At 38.6% G+C, this 27,330-nt stretch overlaps 2 protein-coding genes across 18 annotated transcripts in view; one reads left to right on the top strand and one right to left on the bottom strand.

Moving 5' to 3' along the window:
- Window positions 1–19,728: 19,728 nt before the first annotated feature.
- LOC119554435 (SKP1-like protein 16) lies at window positions 19,729–20,582 on the top strand. The gene is made up of 2 exons (XM_037865346.1): window positions 19,729–20,367; window positions 20,426–20,582. Exon 1 carries the CDS (start codon window positions 19,831–19,833, stop codon window positions 20,275–20,277), a length of 447 nt encoding a protein of 148 aa, XP_037721274.1. The 5' UTR covers window positions 19,729–19,830; the 3' UTR covers window positions 20,278–20,367; window positions 20,426–20,582.
- Window positions 20,583–22,362: 1,780 nt separating this feature from the next.
- The window catches only part of LOC119554433 (protein nutcracker-like), a 108,349-nt gene continuing 103,381 nt past the window's right edge, over window positions 22,363–27,330 (bottom strand). For 16 of the 17 annotated variants that reach the window (XM_037865335.1, XM_037865334.1, XM_037865336.1 and 13 more), the window contains 3 exons: window positions 25,082–25,434; window positions 24,144–24,420; window positions 22,363–23,217 (listed from right to left, as the gene is read on the bottom strand). In XM_037865335.1, the coding sequence (XP_037721263.1) occupies window positions 23,202–23,217; window positions 24,144–24,420; window positions 25,082–25,434 (646 nt within the window). In that variant the 3' untranslated portion in view covers window positions 22,363–23,201. The remainder of the gene's footprint in view (window positions 23,218–24,143; window positions 24,421–25,081; window positions 25,435–27,330) is intronic. The other variant, XM_037865330.1, reaches the window with a different exon arrangement.

The raw sequence follows: 27,330 nt of genomic DNA on the forward strand, positions 1-27,330 counted from the left end.
TTTTGGTTATATGCTTCTGTGAAGCATTAAAAATAATACCAATATATTTAATGTGTAACGGTATATTAAAGAATCCATTTTAAAATATGTTTCTATTTCCTTTTTTTAATGAATTGTATTTAATATCAAAGTCAATTTAATATTAATAACAATAGCAAGGTCGTTATCAAGCTTGTAAGCTTTCAATGAAGCAATCTGGAGTGATTAAATGTATTCTTAGTTATAAATGCCGTGATAGCCACCGATTATCCCCTTAACTTTGTATGTCAACCGGGTTTACTGTGCCCCTCTCCCCGTTTTTAGCCTCCTCTGTCGACTGACCCATTATCCCATGTGTGAACCAGTATTCCCCAGCCCCCAATCCCCGATCTAATTATCAGCATTTGCTTAACAAGCTGCTCGTCTGCGGCGATAATGCAGAATGCTCTTGTTTTTGCCCCTGTTTTTTTCTGGAAGAGATGGAGATGGCGCCTCCTTGAGATGGAAATTAAAGGCCAGAATGCCAGAAAGCCAGAAAGCAGGATGGCTGGCAGGGGTTAAAAGAAGTAAACCGGCTGGCAGAGTTTAAAAAGCAATCAACACGTGATTATAATGATGCGGCATGCCGGGGATCGTTTATGTGCTTAACCAGCTGGTTAGGCTGCACGTCTTACACATAATTGACAGTGGGGACTGCGGCGCATTTGGACCCCGGGGGGCTGCGAGGGGGTTAAGGAGCACCATTCGATTAGGGGACGCATTCATTGCATTTTAGTTGAGGCGACTTGTCGCTGACAGTAATTTGCCCAAGTGGAAAACTTGTTTCAGCTGTTTGCTGTTTTCATTCGACCGACCAAGTTGATAATTTAATTTGCATAGTGCCAATTTATGCTGCACTCGTGATGGACATGGGGCAGCCATGGGTTAAGCACAGGAGCTGCACCCCTCCCCGCGCCTTAACCCTCCTCGTTATCATATCATTTGCATCTACACTCGTGTTTATTTCTGCACCATTTGTGTTCGACGATCGTTATCTGCATCCGTTTAAAACGCTGCCATTTTTTACCAGAGCGCGCTGCTCTTGTTCGACAATTTGTAGCAAGTGGTTACCATGTTCATGGGAATATGGTTTTGCATAGCTATACCTGGATATACGAAGTATGGATCGAATGGATCGCATGGATAGCCCAGAGAGTCCCCTAACATGTGTTTGTTTATATTGCGGCTGCTGTTTCGCTGTTAGCCGTTTTGCCCACCCAGTGGGCATAGATACTTTTACAGGCCAAAAGCTGCCCCGTAAAATCTGTGGACACGCAACGGTTTTGTTTTCCTTCGAGGTGGCCGCACTTCGATGACACTTTTTTAATTAGTCCCCTGCTCCAGGGACTCTACATCTTGGCTGCCAAACAAACTGTCGTTTCTATGGCCTTTTGGAGACAGGTTGCTAGTGGCGAACATCGCGTGAGCGCTTTTCCTCCTTTTTCCAGGGGCCGTCGGCGGGGCAATTAGTCATTTTCACGGAGGTTCTGCCACTGCGAATGATGATGCATGCACCTGGAGGCGGATTTAGTAGTTCCTCGCTGGTTTTAACAGCTCTTAGGAGAGCTTAAAAAGTGCTTTTAAGTCTGCACAGGATTAGTGGCAAAGAGCATGGGAATTTATTTAAGCTCACCATTTTCATTTTATTTATTTTTTTATACATGGTAGTGCTTACAAATATTTTGTACACCCACCAGTGCTGGTTAACTAAAAGGTATCTTGTTTTATGAAGCCATTCCCAAGCACTTAAATAAAAGAAAAGAAGGAAAAACGATATTATCGTAAAGCAAATGGCATATATATTTTTAGTATGTAACAAAATATTTCTTTGTATTTTTAAAAACATAATATTTGGGAAATGCATAAAACACTATCGTAACATATTTCATCAACGATTGTAATTAAAAATACTAAAAGTAAGCAAACTCATACATTTTGCAATTAACTTTCTTACTTTATAAAAGTACCTATTTTAAGTTAATAAATATATAATGTGTGCTAAATACTTTATACCATATATAAATGCACGCCAATGGGCGGAACGATAATTCCCCCGACAAATTGCTCCGATGACATTTCCATCGAGTTCGCTGCCCAAGTCTTTCGATTGGCGGCTAAAATTTATGAAATCTTGAATGGCAAGCGATTTATTTATTTAATGCATTTTTAATAAATTGCCAGCCAAAGTAAACAATTTAATTGCGCAGACAGAGTGGAGGGCCCTTAGCGGCAAAAAAACGGACAATCAACCAGCGGCCGATCGAGTTGGGAATGCGTTTAATAAATCATAATAAATATTATGGCAATTGCAAATTATTCTAAACAATTCACGGTCACGGCATTTACAAAGGGGACTCGTTCGGGGCCCCCGAAGGAGAAACTGCAAGCTGAAAAGCTCAGAAACTGAAAAGTAACATTTCAATGCGAATCGTGAACGGCAGCCCAAGAAACTGGCCGAGATTTGCAAGTCGGAGCTGCTGGGACGGCAGCCCGAATCGAGCACAAACAATTGCTACTAAAACAATTGTTCTTTTCTTGTAGCTTTTAATGTCGAACAACATTTGCATGGCACTTGTGGCCGAGTGGTTCTGGCCTCCTTGTTCTGGCCAGAACCACTGCGATTGCCACTTTGATGGATTTATGAGCTATGATTGCCGATTTGAGTGCTGCCTGCGCCTTTTGCCTTTTGCCAGCCCGAAGAATAAGAATTCTAGCCTTCGGCCTGCATTTAAATAATTAAAACGTCCAGTTCTCCATGGAGTTATAGTGCTAGAGTACCCACCTATATAGTGCTCGATTGAAATCCATTTGGCTGCGGTCAAAGCGCAGCGGGAAATTAATTAGTCGCTTTGATAAATGAAAATTAAATTAGTCGCTTGTACTTTCCGCGCTCCCAGTGGGTGAGTGAGTAACTGGTGGGTTCAGTTCAGTTCAGTTCAGTTCAGTGCAGTGAGTGGTGCCGAGTGGAGTGGTGCAAAAAGGTCAGAAGCAACCATGGTAGAGCCACAAGTGAGTGGTGCTGTTCAACAGTCGGCCGAGCTGGAGATTAATGATGCCACCAGTGGATGTCATAATTTTAGCTAATGAAAGGAGTGTGTGGTTTTGACCATTAGTCAAACTTCAAGCTGTTATTTGCTATGAAACAAATGCTCACACAAATTGGAATGCGCTTTAAAATTAAGTCAGAGTGACTAGGATATGTAAAAAAAACTTAATAAATGGTAGTTTTCACTTTACCAAATTTCCTTGCTTATAAAAAAGTCCTTACCATTAATAAGTTGACCTTTTTATATTTACAGTTGATAAAAGATTTCTCAAGAAATGTGTAATTAGGTAAAGATTAATATAAATAGGTTGTAAGTATTAGCAAAAATAAAATAGCCACTAACTTAAATGTTATACATTATTGTAGTGAACAGGATAATCACAATGTTATTCTTTATGGGTTTTAAGCTCTAATTTGCTCCTTATATTTCATAAGTTATTAAACACACAAAATTTCCATTTATAATTTTAAAGAAAGTTAGAACAAATGCCAACCGATTTAAAGGTACCTTTTGCATTTAAATAATTAATAAAAAACAATGTTCTACATTCTTTTCTTGTACAGTCCCTTGTTTTTTAAACTGAATACCTGACTGGAAGTTCTAGTTAAAAGTATGTTAGTTCTACGATAACCAGATACACCACATATTTTTCGGTGGATTTAAAACACACAATTTCCTGCCTGGTACACCCAAAGCGAAATCACTTTTCCTTTCCCAGCTGGGTTACTCTGGCAGTTGGTCAGTCGTCCGGCTCTTTAATCAGATAAAAATGTTGTCTGCATTTCATTTTAGTAACCGCCGCCTTGTCAGCTTTTGCACTTGTCATTTGGCAGAGGCAGAGGGAAAACCAAAGAGCTGGTAGAGCCACCTACAGGTCCAAGTCCGACTCCAACTCCGATTCCGATGGAGAGTCAGGCCCGTTTAAGGCATATCAAATGCATTCGAGTGTGTCTAACGAAGTCCGCAAATATTAGCGCTGAGTTTGTCAGATTTATGAGCAAATCTCCATGCTGACCGAGTCCGAGTTTGAGTCTCAGTCTCAGTCTGACTGTGAGTCCGAGTTGGCTTGGTTTTGGGATTGGGTCTTTCAGCTGAGGCCACAAGTTGGCCATAAGTGGAACACACTGCAGTTTGTCGCCCCCGCCATGGCTTTTCATGCGGTTTTTAAGCCAAACATTTGTAAAAAGGCGTGAAAATAATTCAGCGTCAAGTGACAGAAATGCCACACACATTGGCCCCGGGGGTTGTCCAGTCGTCCGGTGGGGGGAATAGGTGGGGCTATATTTTTTAAGAGCCGCGGATAATTGCTAGAGATGGGTGCCAAGGTGGTTAGATTTCAGGGACTTTTCTCTTGGGGTCTCCTGCTAACCTTACTGAAAAAAACATGGGATGTTAACTATAAATATTCCTTTTATTATTTTTAATAATGTCTTTAAATTTTGAAAATTTTTTTAACTTTCAAGACCAATATGTGCTGCAAGTATACAAATCCCGAAATTGACGTCACCAATAGCTATAAACTATACACGGTTTCTTTTAAACTATCTCCTTGTTCAATTTCTTTATCATAATATATATTTATATTATATACATATATATTTATATCATAAAGAACAAATTTGAAAGCTCACATTCCCCATCGTGACATTTTTCCAGATTTGTATACTGATCTTTAGGGCGGAAATAAAAAATTTTAATATTGTCCAATAATGACCTTTTTTTAGAGGTTTTTTAATCATAGTTTAGGCAAATCAAGGCGTACAGCTAAAGGACCGACTGCGTTGAGCAGCTTCTTACCTCTACAAACGATCCCTATTATTTTCAGAACAATTTATTTTTTGACCAATTTTCGAATTTTTTATAAGGGGTAACATCACAATTTTTGCTAAAAATGGCAAAAATAAAAAATTTTCAGCTTTGATTGCCAATCGATTGGAAATTTTTCTACGAGTTCAACAAGGTATGACATTCTACATTATGACTTTTATTTGAACTTTGCTAGTAAAAAACCTGACTTTTTAGGGCGGAAAAAGGGTATTCAGGTTTTTGATCAAAAATGCACTTATTTTTGCCGGTTTTTCAATTGTAATTTAGCCAAATCAAGGCGTATGGTTAAAAGACCGACTGTTCTGAGCAGCTTGCTACCTTTGCTAACGATCCCTATCACTTTAAGAAGAATTTATTTTTTGACAAATTTTCGAATTTTTTTAAGGGCTTACATTAGTTTTTTTTTCGAAAATTGGCAAAAATTAAACACTTTAAGGTTTGAATGCCAATGGATTGGAAATAAAACTACGAGCTCAACGAGGTATGACATTCCTCATTCTGACCTTTATTGGCATTATGCCAGTCAAAGTTAAGGCAGAAAAAAAGGGATTCGGATTATAGACAAAAATATTGTTTTTTATATAAAAAACCGACTGTTTTGAGCAGCAAAGAACCTATGCTAGCGATCTGCATCAAATTCCAAAAATCAACCCATTTTCCAACTATCGATTTAAGAGCCATCTAATAATATGCCACCTTTAGCTGCCCCGCCGGCGATGAATCACTGAGCAAAGCCGCAAAATTGCGGTCAGTGCGTGTGCGCAGCGAAATCGATTTGTGGAATGCAACTTGGATGCACTTGGATGTGGATGTGGTTGGGGCAGACCCCCTCTCGAAGTCGGATCCCTCCCGAAGTCGAGAGCATTGCTAATAGCTGGGATTACATGAAATGGCAGTCTGTTGGATCGCCCACGCGTCACTTTCGCGAAACGGGCGAAATGCTGCATGTTGCATGTTGAATGTTGCATGTTGCCGGCGTGTGTTGTCAACGTGCCATGTTGATAGCGCTGAGTTGCCAGCCGATCCGCCGATGGCCGATTGTCCGATAGACGATGACAATCGACAAGAAACATGGCCAAATGTCAACTGCCTACCAAATTTGGCCCGCAAATTGTGTCATAATTTGTTAAAAGCGCCACCTAGTGCTGCGAAATGGTAAGAGGCACTGGGAAAAATTTGTTTTCTAAGTGTTATGGAAAGCCAGCTATAAATTTTTGATAACCAACTATTTATTAATCAAATAACATATATATTCCTAGGTGTTCCAAAAGCTTTTTTCGGGGTTTTTATAATTAAAAAATTGTATGTGCTTTTCTATGCCATTTCTAAGGCACTCTGAATTGAATTGTGCTTTCTTTATCTTCCATTTAAAGATAATGTTAAAATATTAAAACCTGCACTTTTGATCTCAATTTTTTCCGAGTGGCGCTTGGAAAACCCATTGCTGGCCATGCCGAAGCCGAAATTATGGCTGCCAGGGGCCAATCCGAGTCCGAATCCGAATCCCAATCCCAATCCGCGGACATCGACTAGCCAAATGGACAGCTCTCCGACTTGTCCAGACTTAGGCTTTTACATTCTGTCGGACAGTTGTTGTGGCCGCCGCTGCCTTGGGGTCTCTTTTTCGGGACAGGAGCCACGAGAGGGTTAAGGGGGTGGTAGGGGCTACGAAGTCGTGCAGCGGGTCGTGACAAATTTAACCTAATGATCCGAAATTATTGCACCTTAATTGCCCGCTCGGCGATGCCTGTCTGCGGCGGCTAAATGGAAAATCGACGCGCAAATATTTAGAGAATTTTATTTATACTTTAAATAATTTTTTTCGGCTCTCCGCAGGCCTCTCGGCCATTTCGAGTGGACTCGGCTGTTACTGACTTGGCCGACTGGCGCTTGCTTGGCAGCAACTTTGGGCCAAGTTAGCAGGCAGTAAAAGTGATTTGTAGTTGCCGAAATGGCGGAGCGCAGCTCTGAGTTATTTGGCGGCATTTAGCGGCTCTTGTCGTTTCGGTAGTAACTGTTGACAGTTGAATGCTCGTCGCAGGCAGCCCCGAAACTCAAGCTCAAACTTTAAGTTAAACCTAAGCCAAAAACTCTGAAGTTGCATGTCAGCCGTTTTTCAAACAATTGGCGGCGCAGTTTTTAGTTTTGTTTTTTTTTGCGATTCGGCGTGTAAAAATTTACACGACCGGGGCAACAACACATTTTATGACCTTTTGCAGATTTGCCGCTTTGCTTTACTGCCACACTGATACTGATAGCCAAAAAAGCAGGGGGAAAAGCCAAAAATGAACAGCAGAACATTTTCAGCCGGCTGTCATGTTATGAAAACGCAGCCCACCAAAAAAATAAACAAAACCAATAATCCAAACTGCGGGCTTGCATTTTGCCAATTGCAATTGTTTTCCTCTGTTTTCGGATATTTGCCGTTTGCTAAAGTTCACAATGGGTTGGGTCAAGGCATTAGAATCGCTGACCAGGTGTGTGAATCGATGGGATCTCACATGGAGAAACCCCAGAGATCGAGGAACTTTAGTCCCAAATATTGTAATCAGATCAATTACGGCTAATTGTGAACTCACAACCTTATTCCGTGCAAAAGAATCAGAAGGAATGGGTCTTTAAGATCTTTAATCCTTCAAGAACTCGTGGAGAAAAATATTTTTTGTTTGCTTCATTGCAGTTAATTTATCTTATTTTTGCAGACTATAAATATCCCTAATCTTAAGTATTTCTAAATAGGACCACTAATATTTAATATCAAAATTTATCTTTCAACCAGTTCGCCAACCAAACTAGTTCAGGTAGCTCCTCATAAGCCCCATAAAGCCGACTTAAATAAAGCCACAAAAATTAGATAAATAATCGCGTGTATTTAAATATGAAGTCGGGACCAACTGAAAGTGAAATTTATTGGCCATAAATAGCTAGACAAAATCGATTAGTTGCTTTGTGGGTGTGGCCATGGCAGCCAAAGAAACTCGAAGCTTGAAAATGCAACAGCAACAGCCACATTTCCACGAATCAGCTGCAGGTGCATAAATTAAAGTGCGAAAATTGCAATAATAATAATGATATGGGGGCAGCGCATTCGCGACTCCGAGCAGCTCTCATTATGCGGCGAACAGGAAGCCGAGCGTTGTACCAACTAAATGCTAACTAACATGCAATGGCTGGCTCACACCGAAACTCACAGATATTACAGGTATATATATATGGGGGTATATATGTGTGGAGACCGACACGTAATTGAATCAATGTGCGACCGAGTGTGTGGGAAAGTTCATTTGCAACGCCCCCACATCGGAGTCGCCGCATTTCAATTCTATTGTTGTGCCCTACAAAGTAGGGGGTGCATTCACTGGGCTGGAGAAACTGCCAAAAAAGGAGGAAAATAAAATGGAGCTTAGAGATGGTAGTAACTATAAACAAAGTATTATTATTAAAATGCATTACAAGTAACTAGAAAAATCTATAAAGCATTCCCAATGAATGCAATGTCAATTTAATTTTAAATTTAAAACATAAATTCAGTAAACATACATAATAATAATATTTATATTTGCCTAAACTAAATACTCTTTTCCTAAAAATGTAAAAAATAGTCCAACAAACTTTTAATTTGTGGGTAATTTCAGTAACTATAAATAATAATAATATTTAAAACTTTTAAAACTGAATACCCTTTTTTTTAATTTAAAAAATACTGTCCAATGAACTTTGTTTTAAAGGCGAATTTCTAAAATTCAGGACAAATGTCTTTTGGGTGCATCAGTTGTCAAAAAAAGTAACAAATTATTTTGAGTATTAGTCTTAATCTTTTGTTAAGATATATGGTTTATTATAACAATTGAAGAACTTATTACCCAACACTTTTACCTTTTAAAATTGTTCTCAATCATTTCGAAGCAAGACTCTTAGAAAGATATTAAAATCACCAAGTTAAACCAACCTTAGCCAATAAACATATATTTTTGCAAATAAGCCAAGCTTTAATTAGTGAATGTAAGCCGTTAATTTGATTTATGTTATCCAAATGGAGTGTTAATGTTGTCTTTAAGTGCAGTGCTGCTTAAAATTTAAGCGAAACATGCCCTAAAAGTTTTTATCTGCCATTTTCCCGAAATGATAGCTGCAGGTGCCTTGTTTCGGCAACCATTTCCTCGTCCCATCGTTATTTTTAGTAGAGTATTTGAGCTTTTATTGCTCCTTCAGACCCAAAGACACAGCGTTTTCAACCTATTTGAACTAAAAGTCGAGCGCTAACGAGGCAGCAGCAACAAGTAACCAAGTCATAGGCAAACAGCAACAATTGGCCACGGTAGTCAGGCATTGATATTGCAATTAATATGCAGTCTACATCTATGAATATATATATGCGGATATAGCAGATATATATCCATTAGCCGGGCTATTACCAAAGCAAAAAGCATGTGTGTGGCATTTTTCTATATTATTTTTTTTTGGCCAGCTGACTGGCAAGTTTGTTGCCTGAGTCTTTTGTTTGGCGAATCGAAAAAATCGCTGGGGTCGATTATTTGATTTAATTTAGATTCCCTTTTGGGCCGAGGGACCCCACAGTTGACAGTTTATCAGTCGCTGCTGGGCTGGGAAATATTCCCCTCCTGGGTTTTCCGCCATTTTCCCCCCGCCTTTTTCCCCTCCCCCTCCTCGTGTCAGCAAATGCTTTTTTGACGTCGCCCGTTGTCGATGCTGTGCAGCGATAAAGTTGTCAAAGCAATTTTTGGCTGGCTGGGTAAAATTTTCAACTATATAGTGCCATACGCCATGGAGCTCCAGCTGCCTGCTTTTGGGCCTGTTGAATGTCTAATGTCGTGACTCGATTAATGAAATGTTGCAGCGCTGCAAAAATGCAACGAGAATTATAAAAAGTTATATTATAAAAGCATTGACAGTCGCCTAATGGCCGTTTGTTGGCGCTTTGGTGTCAACATGGCCTGGGCCACGTTAATGGATTGGCTAATTAGATATGGTAAGCAGGCTGGGGGAGGATGGTAATGGAAATGGCCGCCTGGAATGTGTGCATCCCAGTCCCAGCGATTTCAGTCAAAAGTTGACAGGTCACAAGCTTTCGCCCAGCCGTTGACAACTCATTGAAGATTCGCGAGTGGAGTGCATTTGATTAGCTTAATAATACAGCCATAACTTTGGGGCCCCCTTCAACATCTTCATAATAAAACAATCAACGCACAATCAACGCCGAGATCAAGTGACTCTCCATAGACAACAGACAAGCTTGCTGGATGGTGAACACTTGGGAAAATAAACTTTAACGTAAGCAAAGTGTTGGAAATAAATCCCTAATAAAAATAAAAGATTATAAGATGTTTACTCATGCTAACATATAATATTATGCAATCTAAAGTTTCTTCTTTTATGGATCCGTCTGTGTTTACTGCTAAATAAAATATTTTACTCCCTTAGATTTATATTATATTGATATCTTGGGATTAGTATTATACAGAAGAACCATTTCCCTTAAATACATTGATATTTTCTTTGAATTTTAAGTTAGTATCCACCTTATTATATTTTCTTTCGAAGGGGTTATATGTAGGAGTAGCTTCCTTGTTATATCATTGTTGTGAGCTTATAACAAATACATTAATATTTTGGGAATATCTCAATTTTCTCAGTGTACTTGCAGTTTTTGCAGCCTCTTGCTCATCCTCTTCTGTTTGGTGTCTTGCTTAAAGTTGGCATTTCCTGGCATTATAAGCGTTAAATTGAGAGGTCAACAAAGTGCTGTATGGTGTGTATCTGTGAGCCGGCATCTATGTAGGCAATATCTGTGTGCGTTTCCTGTCTAGATTCCCGGGCCTAAAATCTTTTGGGCCTGTGCCAAAGTAATTGATGTGCACGCTTGACCTGTGGGAGGGAACTTATTGCAGATAACCTGCAACGCAGACAATTGCCTCAATGAATTTTTTATAAGCCACCGCACTCTGAATAATCCACAGGCCTTTTTCATCGGGCCCATCCAAGTGAAATGTGGCCCATTGTCTTCGTCAGCCGGACTCAGAAAAATATTTATTACGGCATTTATTAAACGCTTTTCACAAATCGAGAAGACACTTTGACAATGAAAGAAAACCGAAAATTCCACGCACCGCAAATTAGTTGAGCTGAGACAAAACAAAAAGCAACTTTGGAAATCGAAGTCAGACAAACGTGGGCGTTCTACAGATTTATGTTGAAGAGATACAGACAGACTGAAAAGTGGTACAGCGGTTCGGATGAGATCTTCAGACTCCAATCATTGATAGCTCAACTAAAGATGGTAGTTTTCGGCTCATAAAGCCTTCCATTCCCATTTCAAAGTCAAACTTCGTGTAGTTTTCAAGCATGAATGATCTAACGAGCGCTCATAAATATTTGATATGAAAAAAATTCAAATAAAATTGATACGCATCATTTTAAAACTCATCACCATCGGCAGGCAGACTTTGGATGGGAACAACATCTCGCGATCGGACAGTCTTCAGTCAGTCTTCAGTTTGAATGTTATTTTTTGGACCGCAGCAGCAGCAGGCTTATTTGTTTTGCCAGTGGATATGTATTTTGGGATTTGTTAATTAATTAGTCGGGGTTAATGGGCTGCCATTAATAAAAACGCTTATTTATGGCGCTAAAAATACAAAACGCTGCGAGACCCCACAAAAACTTTCTCCCCAAACAAAATACGCTGGTTGTATAACGCTGAACCAAACCGAACCGAACCGAAACTGAATCGAAATATGAGAAGGCCCAGATTTCCAGATATGAATTATGCTCGGCAGGTATAGAGCCTGACACCCAGAAAAAGTCTTAATTAGCGTTTTGGCCCACTCGATTTGGCCAAATTGCCTCCTTGGAGCGGCGGGCATTCACTTCGCCCAAGTTTGGCTATCTCTCTGTGAGCCGACTTGATAATGATGAAGGCTGAAATAGAAATGAACCAAATGCTGCCTGGGTTTCCCATGATAACTCCTTTGGCCATGGGACCCGGCAATTGTCTTGCCAACAACCTGTCCGAGAACGGGCCAAAATGGAACCCGCAGATCGCCCAGAGATATCCGGATAGGCGACTCCAGAATGGCACAAATTTCATTTTCATTGTCCGCCGCTCATTTCTGGTTTTAATAATTTTAATTAGCGATCGCTTATCGCCGATTATGTCAGTCTGCTGGGGAGAACAACCCACACAGAAAGTTTTCCGCAGTCTCAGGCCGTTGAATTGCGTGCCTCGAATTGGATCTCTGGCATTTTCACACCAGGAATGGCCTGGACAACTTTAACTTGGGCTTCGTTTCCAGCTTTGCACGGTGAAAAATGACATACAAGATGAAAATATATACCTTAAGTATTTGAAGCCCCCGAGAATCGCTTACATATTCAAAAGAACTCACCTGAAATGCATTTAAAAAAAACAAGTGTTTCTATAAATTTATTGATCTTACTTTTAAGTACGATTTTAAATATTTTTTAAAACAGATCTTATATTTTGCAAATTTTTAAACTATTGATATCCATAGTAACCTAATTGGTTACCCTTTTAAATCCAATTGATAAATATATTTTTGAACACATATACCTAATATTTCCAATTTTAAGCATTCAAGATTACACTAAAGGATCTAAAAGCACTCAAAGAGTTAATCAAATTTAAATTCCCGTTTTCGATATTTTTCTCAGTGCACCTTTAACTCCATCTGTCAAGCATTTTCCCAAACACCAACGCATGTGGGCAGCATTTGATGTCGCTGGCTACTGATTTCCCCCTTCTCCCCCAATCACCACCTTTGTCTGACCATAATGGAGTGTGACTAATTAATAAATTAATTTCGTTGTTGTCTCATTTGTAATTTCAATTTGTCTAATAGGATTTCATGTTTTGACCATTTCTGGTTGACTCGCCGCCACATCTCTACCACCTAAGCTCGTTTCATGTCTTTAGTTTAAGACTATTTAAGCCTCTCGATAAAGTTATTTGTACAATGCGACTAATTAAGCGTGAAGTGACGATTTTACAGGGTGTCTCATGTGGGCGCTAAATGAAGTCTTAAGCTGTGGTAAAATAGGGCCTGGTCCAAAGTCAGCTGGAGTGCGAGAAGTCAGCGTGTGAAAATGTTTTCATTTGAATAATACCCTAAAGTGGTTTTAACATGATCGAAAGACGTGATTTTAAACTAGTTCAGAGCCTATGATTGACAAACTCTCAAGAGTGTTTTATAATACTTAAAAGAATTGAGCAAAATACACAACAGCAGTTTTAAAAAATTTAAAAATAATATTCACAATGCTTAAGGCTTACAAAATATTTAAGAATCCTTCGCATTTACATACTTGTACATGTGTTTATTAATTTAATAGGTATTTATACAACAAGCTAAAATCAAACATTTCATTTGATGAAATATTTTTAATAAAACTAACTATGCTTTAAATGTTATAGAATATTCCTTGATTTTCCAAGAATTTGTCACACTTTTTGCCTCTGATTGAATAAAATTTATAGGAGAACCGAAACGGGGACAAGAAACAGACAACAAACATCGACAGGCAGCCACTGTCGCGGACTTTCGAAAACCAGAAGACAATCCAATCCCCGGCAATCTGGTCCTATATCTACATATATGTCACGTTGGAGGAGAACAGACGGCGACAGGCTCTCTGGGATCGGATCTGGGATATATCATATCTGGCAATTTAAGCGTTTAATCACGCGTAGACATTTGGGCGAGATAAATCCAGAACAGAAAATAAAAGACAAACAGTACGAAAACTTCAAGAAATAAATCCAAAAAAAAAACCCACAATAAAAAGTAATTACAGGCACACGACGTAGGCAAAAAAAGAAGTAAAAACGAAATAAACCAGAATATTGGGACTGCAGAAACAACCAGAATTGCTGTGACAAATCTGCAATTTTTATTACCGTTGTTGCCTTTTGTTGGGTTCCTGTTGCCTGTCAGCCTGCAAAATGATCGAAGAGTCGCATATGAGAACGCGAAGCAATTGAGATTGATGGTTGCCTGGTTGGGTTGTATATTTGCACACATATAGGCAGGGGGCGGCGGGCACCAAGGGGGCGTGGCAGCCCGTCAGTCAGTCAATGGCTGTTGTTATTGTTGCCGCTTTTCGCAGGGCCATTTTGCATTTGGCGCGACTTTTACATGAAAATTACAAACTACTGGCAATAGGCAAAAGATTATTTTTCTTGCGTAGGTTGAACCGCGGTTTGATTTTTGGGGCAACACCGGGGGGAGAGAGGGGGTGGCACATGCCAAAGGCAGCAAAAATTGTGTCGCCAATCGGTGGTGGCACATGCATGTGGATGCACTGAGGGAAAAGTGTTGAAACTAAAACAGGAATAAAAATACCAATTATTAAATAATAAAATACCAATAACTTTTTCATACCAAACATTTTAATTTCATAAAAAATAATATATATGAATATTTAGTTTACATGTTTCCTTAAAATGTATCCACTTAAAAAAGTTTAAAATTTGTATTAATTTTTGTTTCAATACATCAATGAAGAAAATGGGATCCCTCATATTTTTTAAATATTATAAAATAATGTTTACTTATACGTTTTACACCTCAGTTCAATAAGAAATTCTAGGAAGCGAAAATTTCTTTAGGATATGGCGGCGAAAAGAAACCTAAACGAAATCTTCCATGAAAATTTAATTTTGCAGACCTTTTGATAAAATAGCTAGGCTTGAAGGAAAAATATTCACTGGGAAAAATAATTATATTTACATTTAAATTAAAGTAATATGGGAAATAATTAATTCAACCTAGTTAACTTAGCTTCTCAAAATAAAAAATTGTACTTGCTAAATATTTTTATACTTTATAAACAGCTTAGAATTTTTTAAAGGACAAATCCGAAGGCAGTGCTTGAAATTTATTAAAACCTAGCCATAATTTACTTAGAATTTCACAGTATTTTCTAGCAGTGTGGCAGGCAGGCGGGGTAGCCGCTTTGAATGACGCATGCAGCGAGTGCCAAGCTCGTGGAATTCATGATCAATGACTAGACACAGATACAAGCACGCACACACGCGCCACAATCATAAACAAAATGGAGCAAGAGGGAGAGGGACAATGTGCGAGCGAGAGGGGCGCAAATTAATGAACACTTTGGCTGACATTTTAAGGACAAGTTCGTCGTCGAATGGGGTTTTCATGGGGAATGGGGGGAAAAACAGGGGAAAAGCGGGAAAATAGCTGGGCTACCTGAGGTTGATGCCTTATGCGATTGGACAGTGAGTGATTGGGGAGCAGGCAATGCTAATGGTGATATAGTATCTGCTGTCCAATTCGCATTGGAAGCCGCTTAAAGGATTGCGGACGGCAAACGGTTGCTGAAACTTATCTAAAAGACAGGATTATGTGCTGCAAACTCACTGAAATATATATAAAGCCAGAGATAAAGATACAATCTTGAGTGGCAAAGATATAAACATCCTTGAGCCGGCTTTGATTGGATTTTCTTGGGGGTTTCTTGGTTATTCTCTTGATCCCACACCATATGCGCAGCCCACTCACATTTGGCACAAGGACAGCCTGCTGAACTAGCTGCTAATTAACTGGCTAACCGGCCTGACTCTTTGCCTTTTGCGTTGGTGGCCTAAGGTCTCCAAGGGAGAGCTTGTATGTAATTCAATCAATGGCAAGACAACAGCAGCAGCTGCAACAACAGCAGCATGCAACATGCCACCGGCAGCCAGCTAAAGTCATTGACAATTGGGGCCAAGACACGAGACAAGGAAAAAAGAAGGAAAACTACAAGGGTCACCTAATCAATGGGTCTACGCGATGTTGCAGCAACATGTTGCCGCCGTAACAGCAACTGCAATGCTTGTTGCAGTTGTCAATATAAGCGATTTGAAACTGTTGCACTTTTCCCATGTGTGTCACTTGCCTGTAGCCCCAAAAACGAGTGGGTGTTGCTGTTGAGTTGCTGCAATTGCGTGTTGCTGCTGCTGCTGCTGCTGCACCACGGCAACACAAAGTGTCAAGTGAAGCGGCAACAGCAACATTTAACAGGCAGTTAATGAGCTTATTTATTGATGGCACAGACAGCACAGCAGGTAAAACTATTTATGACATCTTTATTAAAGGAAGTAAGAGATAAATAGGGTTTTAATATAGATCCTTTAGATTTGGATTACAAAAAATTAAAACCATATCATATTATTGAAAATAGACATAGATAAGTCTTTTTAAACTAAATACCCATTAAAAGAAAACTTCAAATCTATTACTATTTTCTCTCCCATCTTGAAATTGCTCGATATTTATGATATTTTAATCAAAGGAAAACTTAGAAAGGAAATGTAAAAAATATATATAAAATAAGAGAAAGACCAGGTGACCCATCTGCTAACCCATTCTGAATCTTCCATTTACGATCACCGGTGCCTGAGTTAAATTGACAAGCGCTTTGTGACTTCACTCACGATTCCATTTGGCCAATTCCTGCCATTTAGCAATTTGGACGTTTATTTCTTTGGGCCATAAATCAAAGCCGGACAAACGAAAGTAAAGTGTGCAATGTAATTACAAATTAAAAGCATTGGCAGCCAAATGGCCAAAATGGCTTTAACAAAAAACTATGTTGCAGCGGCACAAAAAACACTATTGGCGACATTGCAAGGCGATTTAATAAAAAGCGCGGCCATTGGGAAATGAATTTTGAAATTATATAAAATGGCAAAAAATTAGAAAACGAGGGGGAAAACAAATCAAAAACTGAAACGTTGAGAGGGAGTAAAAAGAAAATTAAAGTCACGGTTTTCAGCGTGTAAAGTGTGCTGCGATTGCTGATGTTGCTGCTGTTGTTGTTGCACTGATGTTGCCAGCGACACTTGCAGCAGTGGCAGCAACAACAATCAGCCAAAACAGTAGAATGTAAATGTCTTTCTGGTCAGGATCGTTGTTATTTTGCGGCCGCTACAGTTGGTGCCACAAAATCCAAATTGCTTGGCAGCCATCGACAAACAACAAACAAAAGCAACGGGCCAGCAACCTGCAACCTGCAAGTTTCTAGTTGCAACTCGCTAGTTGCAACTGCCTCATCAATTGATTAAATTTGCAACTGCACACAGATCGTCGTCGATGCCTTTCACTTAACAGTGCACGATTTTTATTTATTTAGATTTAGATTTAATTTCGGCTCAGCCCGTTGCCATCTCTTTTTCTACTGTAATTTGTTCGCCAGGAAAAATGTCATTAAAATTGATCATTAAGCGGAAATACATATATTGAATAATAACATTTTCTGGCTTCGATAGGGTGTAAGGAAAGGGCAATATTTCTTTAAAAAAAAGGGTATCCAAAAAAGTGTAAAAACAATTTAATGAGTTTGGTTATAAGAATACATATACATCTACAGATTCCAAGGAATGGTCTGTGATTTGTGTTGATATCATCATTTGTTTTTCCCACAAAATTACCTCAAATTCAGATTTCGAGGGAAAACGCATCCAAACGCAATTGAAATGTTTGGGTTAACGCTGCGGAAAATCTACAAACAATAAGCATGTTTTGTTTCTGGCCAAAAATGGCCACAACTTGGAGTTTGGGGCCAGGAGCATAGAGCATGGAGCCCGATAAAATCTAGCCGGCATTTGTTTCCCGCCTGGCCACCAACAAAGTCGTCGCCATTGTTGGCAAACGGCAGTCAGGTGTTGCTTTTATTGTTTTACAATCACCACCAAGCCAACAGCCACCAACAGCCAACCAACAACCACCAACAAAGGAGACAAGACAAGAGGAGCCTCCTCATCGATATTGGCCAACTTTCACAAACAAATCTCGGCGCAAAGTCGAGCCATAAAAGCCACAACACAATTCAAATAAAATGAAAATAGAATCAAATAAACTTTTCTCTGCCCGGCCGACCGAACAAAAGGCCACAGTGAAAAATGTATACATATAAATAAGATAGAAAAAAAACTGCAAGCGGTAAACTGCAAACTGCAAGTCGGGTCATAAAGAAAGCCCAGGGACAAACGGGCGACTTCCACGGAGTCGCGAACCTGGCCAACAGGCCAAATGCAAATTTCCCTCGCCTCCCAACGAAAATAACAAATAACAAAAAGGCCCAAAAAGCAGGCAGGCTGACCCAAAACAATGGACGGCACTGTGAGGCACATCGATGCTGAAGTGTTAACCGATTGTCCAGATACGCGAGGATTGATAGTGCTCGCAAAAATGGCTCCAGGACAACTGATAGGCCAGCTGATATTTTGCGAAAGAAATGGATCTCTTCATTACCCTTCGATCCCTGGGTGTCTGTGGCATTATTTCTGCTCGCTTTTGGCCTTTTCCTGGTTTTCCCACACACACGTGAACCTGGCTAATTGGCTGTTGGAAAGCTGGCTGAATCTTTTAGCCGTCTGCCCCATTTCGAGAACTTGCAACGTGCTCCCCCAACAGCAAGAACATCATCTCTAACTGCCCATCAAATAAATCAGCAGCGAGACGCACATGCAAACACGTCGGCTCATACACTGAACGAAAATTTTGTTGCTCAAAGAAAAGCAAATATTTCTCAAGTCACAGTGCACATCTTAATAATGTGTGAGCTTTAGCAGCTTTTTCTTTAAAATAAAAACATAAGAATTTAAGCATATATTTTTTAAAGTACCCATTTCATAAATAATCAATATTTTATTTTTAAGAAGTTATAGTATTTGAGTACAGAACCCAGTAAAACTTTAATGGGTAATCAAAAAAAATAAATATTATGACTTTCATTTCTGTTTCAACAACACAATTAAAATTACAATAGAAATACAATATTATAATACATGTTATTAAAATTCCCAATTTATATAAATTATTAAATAGGGCTAGGAACAATCTTTTGGCCAAACAGACCAACTATATTTTTACTATAGCACAAATTCACTTTCTTGCCAAATACCAAGTAAAAATAAATATAAACCATTCTAAACCAAGATTGTTTCCCTTAGTGTAGCCATATTCCATCGCAGCAGTCGTCCGGGACCAGTTGACGGTGTCCAATTTGCTTTTTTGGCCATCTCAGTTATCAGAGTGCGCGTTTTAATGAGTTCGAGTACGTTTTATGAGCGAAAAACTCTTGAGAAATCGGAGGAACCACAAACGCACCAAAGTGGAATGCACACAAAAATGTTAGAATCTCGCCGCGGCGATAAAACTTTCGCGAGTAAAGAGGCCCAGTCGAAAAAGGCACAGGCACTCGACTCGACTCGACTCGAAAGATCTCCAGAGCTCATCATAATCAACTGGGATGGCGATGGTATGATGGTCTTATGATGATTGTGATTGGTGTCGCCTCACCTGGGGCCCTTCACCTCCTCGCACTGTCTCTCACCTGGCTATTTCATGGGTTTTTTCTGGTCTGGCACGTACGCAGATGCCGCGAGATGCAAAGATACAAAAATACACAAAACCACCGGAGGTACGTGGCATGTGAAATATGTGCAGAATGGCTAAGGAAAACGCCGTGGAATTCATGAATGAATGCCATGTGTTCTGGCCTAAACGAAATATGAATGAAAGGGGGAAAAATTCGCACAAAAGCTTAAGCGGATTTGCCGGAAAATCTGTGGGAAATGGAAAAAGCCAACGCTTCACAAAAGTAGACAAGAGGTATTCGTACGGCTTTGAAAACTTGGCAAAGCATATTTTTAGGCGGTCATCTGGTAAACAGTTCTCTTAATAGCTTTTACATTTTATTAATTAACTGAAAACAAACAACGTATTATTATTTATATTTAAAAGTGATTTTTGTAAAACTAAGTTGGCACTTGGTGGTTCAGTCAAAAGTGTTATAGCTTGTACTTTTCAAAATCTCCTCATACGGCAAACATAGAACACATAAAATACAATTTATTTTGAATACGCAGAAAAATAAACAAAATTTTCGAAACAAGATGTCGACCACTTCTTCAGAATTAGAACAACCAGAATATGTTAAACTGCAGACCAACGACGGCGTGATCTTTACAGTGGACACTCGTTTGGCTCTACAGATGGGACCCATTCGCAAGTTAATAATTCTGGAGAGAGAGAATAATATTACCAAGAGCGAAGCTTTTCCTCTGGCTAGAGTAGATGCTAAGAACTTGCAATTTATAATCAAGTGGTCAGCATCGGTTGAAGATCTGAAAGATACTGTAATGGACAGACTATCTATTCTCAAGAAACAACTTGTTGAAGATGATGCCGACTACGAGTTCCTATTGCAACTCATTCTGGCTGTAAACTATTTGCAGATGGAGGACTTACTGCAGGCCACAACCCAACTTTTGGCCCATGCCATCGAGGGGTGCCAAAGTGTCGAGGAGATTCGTAACTATTTCAACGTACAAGCCGATTAAAAATCATTTGATTCAGCAGTTCCGGGAGATCGTAATTGTTCCGATCGTTCAAAATCATATAGTGTTGAAAATCATAATAACTATGCTCTGGTGAGTAATTCTGTTATAACTTGCCTACTTAATTTTTTAATTCCATTTTTTTTCTCAGGAGATTCGTATTTAACCGTAGAAGACCATTTTTCACCAGTTGAGAATCAACATTCATAAAAATTGTATTTTGTATTAAATTCGTTTTTTATAAAATCTAACATTTCTGAGCTGAACAATTATGCTGCTGCAATAAAGAAAAATGTATTTTCACCAACCGAAGTTGTGTACTTAAATAAAATACGAATATTTTTGTAAGTAATTAAATCTTTATTAAATCTCAATTTGTCGGTGATTATTATTCAATATTTTTCTGGTTTTTCTGTTGTTTGTGATCTCTGTTTTTATTTGCCAAAACTCTCGCTACACTTATTCCGCTACTTTACTTAACTTCTTTACTCGTACTTAACCCTTTTCGCATTTGCAAATTTTCACAACTTTTTCTGTGGTTTTCCTTTTTTTCATACTTCGGCCGTGGCCCAAAAACTCTTTTCTCCAATCGCTCTTCATGGTGTTCTTAGTTATTGCTATAGATCTTTTGTTTTTACTCGTTTTTATATTGGTTTCTGCAACTGCAGAAATTGGCAAAGATGTGTCGAAAAATAGGGAGTAGGAAGAACCAATGGCAGAAGAACGAAAACTGGTGGGGATCGAGGAGGAAAGGCCCTGCTGTAATACGAAAGTCGGTTCTAGATAGCTCGCAATCGCATTTAACGCATGCATATTACTCGGGGGAGTTCGAAGGGGTCGAAACCGACGACGCCTCTGGCTCTTCTGCTCTAATTCTTGTGTATCGTACACTATAAATCGCTCCATAGAAAAAGTGTAAACTATGCTATCCCATATTGATAGAGTTGTATAGCTTCGGCTGCCTCATCTCATATAAATAGGTGTATACATAAATGAATATATACATATATATTCTGCCTTTGTATAGTCATTAAATATGTATAATTTATTTATTCCGTTTTTATATATATTTGTTTATATGTATATATGCAATTTATATTGCTTAACTTTGACAATGCAACGCTTTGAAGCAAGAGGCAGACATAGAGAGAGATTCAGATTCAGATTCGGATTCGGATTGAAACGAAGGACTGCTTGCTATATGTAGTTTCGATTCCGTGGATTATCCAAAACCAAAACCGAAAACATTACAAGTCCCCTGTGTTCGGTCTAGAAATATGAAACTTGCAAAGGAAGCGCCACTGTATCGTTAAACTAATGTCCTTGGGTTTTTATCCCTTAATCGGGGGTTTTCGAAATAAGTTGCTTCGTTTAATTTATATGCTGTGTCTGTATCTGTATCTGTATCTTACTAAGTGTCCTTTGAAACGGAGTTCATTACGTTACGTTTTAGTTGTAGTTTAACTTTAGTTTTAGTTTTACATTTACTTTACGTCTTTTAAGTTTAAATATTCACGAGCACGCGCGAGCATTTCAATTTGCATTTGCCTCAAAATGTACAATTTGTGTTTTTGTTTTTTTTTTGTTTTGGAAATTCTCCATATTTTCTTGTTGGTTAAGTTTACTATGTGGAATGCTTGAGTAAAAGTTTCAGTTTCGCTTTTCCCTGCTTTTACAAAATAAATATTCATCATGATGTTGTTCCATCTGGTTCCGATCTCTGTACTCTGTCTCTAAAAAGTTTTAGGTTACGTGACTTACGTCTTAAGTTGTAATTTTTTCTTTTACTGGTTCTCCTCGCTAAAAAACATCATTCTGGGTCCAACTTGCTTCAGTTTAATTTTCCTGATATTTTGTTGCCATTTATTATTAGAGTTTTTATATACTTTTGGGGTTACTTTCTACCCGTACCTTTCTCCTTCAGCTTGAGCATTCTTTTGTCTGCTTTTTGGGTTTCCTTCCTATCTCTCCACGATAAGTTTTAGATTTGCAAATTTTCTTTGGCGATATGTATGTACATGTTAGAAGACAATCGAGAATTAAAAATAACGAACTCAGGCTGGAAAAAATAAAACGAAAACAACTAAATTATCTTTCGTAAACATGTCTTTCGAAAAATTAGAATTTATTTTTCCGTATTATCGTATATATGTGGTAGTTCTAAGTTTAATGTGTTGTTTTGTTTACTTTTAAGCTTTTTACAATAATGTAATTATAAATGTAAAACATAATTTTTCGTTTAGAATTGTAGTTTGTTTGTATTTTTTTTTGTGTTTTAGCTGGCTTAATTCAAAATTAAAAATGTATGGAAAGCAACGGTAAGTTTAAATTAATGTCTAAGCTTTAATGAATTGTTCTCAGCCATTTTTTGCTTTAATATAATTATTAATTGAATATCATTTAGTGTTTCTCCTTGTTGTTGTTTAATTGATTAATTTTATATAATATAATACATAATTGCCTTGACTCAAAAAGCGACTTAACATTTCTACAAAAGACGAATTGATATTTTGATTTGCGTTGTGAAATTGGCTTGAATATCGAAAGAATTTTATTTACACACAATTAACAAAAATAAAGAAGGTGAAACAAAGAACTTAAAATTAGAAAACCGAGCGGCACTCTCGCTATGATCAACAGAAACCTAAAATTATTAATTATGTTCTTGAATGTGGCCTTTCTTTCTTAATTTTCCTCGCTTCTCACGCTTCCTTCCTCCTTTTTTTTGTGTTTTTTTTTTTGTTTTTATTTTATTTGCATTTTTATGCCTGGTTGTTTTTTGCGTTGAAAGTGTTCTTCTTTTTCCCCAGTTTGCTGGCTTAATTTTTTGCTTTTAAACATTTGTTGACAATTTGATGCTGCATAAAATACAATTGTTGCTTGGGTTGCTGTTGTAATTTGCTGGAAACTTGCTGCCATTGCAATCGTCATGGCCTATGGAATCTGCAAACGAGAAAGTTTTGATTAGTTTTTGTTTTTCACTCGTCCTGGAAAATAGAATTAAATGCGGCTGAAGTTTAAATGGCGTGTGGCAGGTCGCTTAGCTCTTTAAGGATAAAGTGCAACTGGCCATTGGCAGCACACAAAATCCAAAAGCCATTACACTCTTCCCCAAAAAAAAGCCAAATAAAACCCTGGCAAAAACGCCAATGGAAATAGAAATGGAAAAAACGTTGCCGCCACCGAATCCTTTGTGACTGCATATCGCCAAAATACATTTGTAAAGGACTCGGTGACTGGTGGCCAAAACTGCACGTGACACTTCACTGGCCATTGGCATTGGCAATTTTTTGCTTGGCTCACTTTTTGGCCATTCGATTTGGCCGCAAGGACACGCCCGCTACATAATTCAGGGGCCTGTACACTGGGATGTCTCAATTGCGAGATTGCTTTGGCCCCAGAACCTAGCCACCACTCACCAACCAGCTCCACCCACCCGTGGGAGCAATTTGCAAAACCAGTTACACACAGAGGTTGTCCTTGCCCACCGAAGCGCGAAATACCCTGGCTCGTCAATTACTCCAGCGGAATTTAATTATTCCAAAAGCCAATTGAGTATTTAACACCATGAGTCCCTATATTTTCTACAGGATAATCGAGTCAAATGCTCTCTTATAAATAAAAAAAAAATTAAATTAAATTGTCAAATGGACTTAAGAACTTTGCAATGGAATTTCATTTAAACCTATTGAAAATATTTCAATGAAATCCGAATACCAGCTGCCATTCGATTTAATTTAGTTTTAGCCAAATAAATTTACATTTGACAGTTGGTAGAACTATTCCAAACTATTTTCCCTGACAGCCATTGATTCACCCTATAGTTCTGCTTGGAAAGGGGTAAATTAGAGGGTGGGACAGCCCCATACCTCGTCAAATGCCGACTGCCCTCGTGGACGGCCATTTCGGAGGACTTGAACTCGTTCAGCTCCTTGCGAATGGCGGCCTTGTCCTTTGGCGTCAGTCTTGTCCACGGCTTGTCCGCCCGTCGATCGTAGTCGTGGGCCTGCGTGACCTCGATGTAGTCGTTGAACCGGATGATCTTCTTCTCCTTGAGCTCCTCGACAGTGGGCCGAAAGCTGAGTTTGCGCAACAGATACGACTTCTTCTCCTCCTTCTGCTTCTTCTCCTCGGCGGGTGATTGAGCTGCACAAAAATGGGAAAATTACGTTTAATATAATCAAATTATATAGGAATTGAAGGGGGAAAGCCAACTAAAACCAAGAATTATCATAGACACCTGAGAAAAAAGCTACGGTATATTACAGATCATTTTTTGTGGATTTATAAAATTAAGAATTCTTTAGCCATATAATTGTAATTAAACAATTTTATTATTTAAACATGTTTAAAAAATTTCTCGTTATTTATGATATTACCAATATTTATGACTGTCTAACCTTTTATTCCTCTTTTGAATATAATAAAATATTTATTTTCAAAATAGTATAGAAGTAGAGAAACCTACATTTTTATAAGTTGAGAGGTAATTTAAGTAACATAGAAGCAACATAGTCCATGAATAAATTAAAAAGTTTTTTTAAGTGTCAACAATCTTTAAAAATATAGGTATATTCTAAAATTTTATAGAAAATTAGTACAGAAACCTACTTTATGAAAGGAAAGGATGTGGATTATGTTCTGATAATCCATTAATAGATGTAAATCATACTTTCTTTGTTTAACTAATAACATTAATAATAAAAAATATTAAATTAGCTATTTTAGGCATTAGAACTCCTATAATTTCCATGGGAAATTCTTGATTGAAGAAAGCCCTTCCCCCTTCTGTATAATATCTACTCACTTTTCAAGATGTTGCGCTCGACCAGCTCCTCGGCCGTGGGTCGCATCGACAGCCGGCGGATGAGGCGTGCCCCGATCGCCTCCTTGGACTCCTTGAGCTCGTTGTCGTTGACCTGGTGCAGGATGTTGCGGTTGATCAGGTCCTGCATGTCCGGCCGGAGTTTCAGCTTCAGGGAGAGCGACTCCTTGCGGGCCAGCTTGGCCAGCCGGGTGTTGTCGTTGTCCTCGTCCCGGTAGACGATATGGCCATCGCTCTCGTCACTATCGCTGCTGCTTTCGCGTATCACAAAGGGCCGGGCATTCTCCTTGTTCTCCACAGTGCACGGCAATTGGATGTTGAACATTTGCTGCCTGCTGTGGGTTAAGCATCAAAGGAGGCGTCACATTAGGGCATATTAGGCATTATGTCATTATGTCATTAGCAGTCGCATTAAACACTACGAACAGACATCGCACATTGCACAAAGCAAAACCACAAACAGTAACTACTGGCAACTACAGGCTACACACTACAGACAGCCCATGCATTACAGTCCTTTCTCCTTTCTCCTCTGAGTCCTCCTACTCTAAGCCCTCCCCTTTCCCTTACTTTCCTTCCGCAATCTTGGCCAGGCAATCTGCCAGATTTAGGCAGCTTCTGGCACTCACATGTGCATAAATATCCCTGCATGTGTTAAATTTATTCATCCACGTGCACACAGTTCTAGGTCTTTCTGTATCTCTATCTACAGTTGCAGGTGAAATGGTAGCGTGTAATATCCATAAACATTTTATATACCTGTTTTGCATATTTTATCGTTTATAATTGCAACGGTTTTACAGGCTAATAACGAGCTTATAGCGCAACGAATTATTATTTTGGTTGTAAAACCCAATTCTCATATTTTCTTTACGACTACAAAAATGATGCAAAGTACTTTGATCATATCCTCATTACATTTTTACGTTCACGGTATGTTATAATAATATAAGGTTTGGAATGTAACCCAAAATAATAATGACTATATAGTTTTGTAGTATTAGACCTAAAGTTTAGATTGTCTTTAATTTCGGAAATAAAATTCCATTTAATTTTTTCCATATCCCTTAAATTTAAACACACTGAGAAAATGAAATCCCCTCACCTATTATTATAAACACCATTGTATCGTGTCTATCTTTTCCATTTTTGTTCTTAAAGTTTTGTCGCCAAACCGAAAAAAGAAATGAGAATGCTTTTTCCACCTCTTTATTTTGCTTTGCTGGTGCGGCCGTTTGGTTTTTCCTCTTTTCCCCATTTTCCTCTATAGCCTTTCTTTTTTTTTTTGTGAAAACGGCACGTGGAGTGCACAGCTGGCAGCTCACACCCGTGCAAATAATATGCAAAGCACATGCATGCATGTACGTATGTAGGAGCGCTCATGTGTTTGACTTTGTACTTAAAGCTGTCCGGGGGTTTGGCGAAGGTTTGAAAAGCCCGCCTCGAATGCCATATCCTGTTGGCTGCTTCCGCCGCACTTTTGGGGCGTTAATGCAAAACACGATTGGATAAAAACCGAACAAAGCTGGGTGTATTTTTTTACAGTGAGTGTGGGTGTGTGTGACGCAGGACGCGTTTTCCCTGGAGGGGAGAAGCACTACATAGTTTCCTCATAGCCAACTGTCTCCGAGGAAGTCGAGTGGAAATGCCATACAGGAAGTTGCTATCTCCCTTGAAGATTATAACTTGTAACCAGAATGTAAAAAAAAACGTCTGGTTTTACATGGCAGATTTTTTTTACTTTCCTAATGCTCAGAAAATTTAAAAGACCTCACTACTTTATAACCTTTTTGTAATCAATCGGTTGTAAATCGGTTGTAAATCGGTTGCTTTAAAAATACACTTTCTACATTATTAGTTTTTTCAAAATGGTTTAAAAATATTAAAAAATTGCAAACTGATTAGATTTAACTTTTGAAAATTCTATCAGCATGGCATGGTTTTTTTTAATTCCCTAATGCTCGCAAAATTTAAAAAGCCCCTCTCCTTTTTAAGTATTTTATATTATAAGACTTATTTCATTAATTTCCAAAAGGGTTTACCAATTTAATTAGTATTATTAGTCTTGTTTCTCTTGTTCCTTTAACATTTTAAACTTGATTCACTTCCCCTTTTAAAAATTCCATCTCAAACATAACCTTTATGTTCTCCCACATTTCTTTCCTGACACATCTCCGTCACATTTCAAGCGATTTAGCCCCCATCAAAATGGATTCATAGTGCGACATAAC

This window comes from Drosophila subpulchrella, chromosome 3L (assembly GCF_014743375.2).
Source record: "Drosophila subpulchrella strain 33 F10 #4 breed RU33 chromosome 3L, RU_Dsub_v1.1 Primary Assembly, whole genome shotgun sequence".
NCBI lineage: Eukaryota > Metazoa > Arthropoda > Insecta > Diptera > Drosophilidae > Drosophila > Drosophila subpulchrella.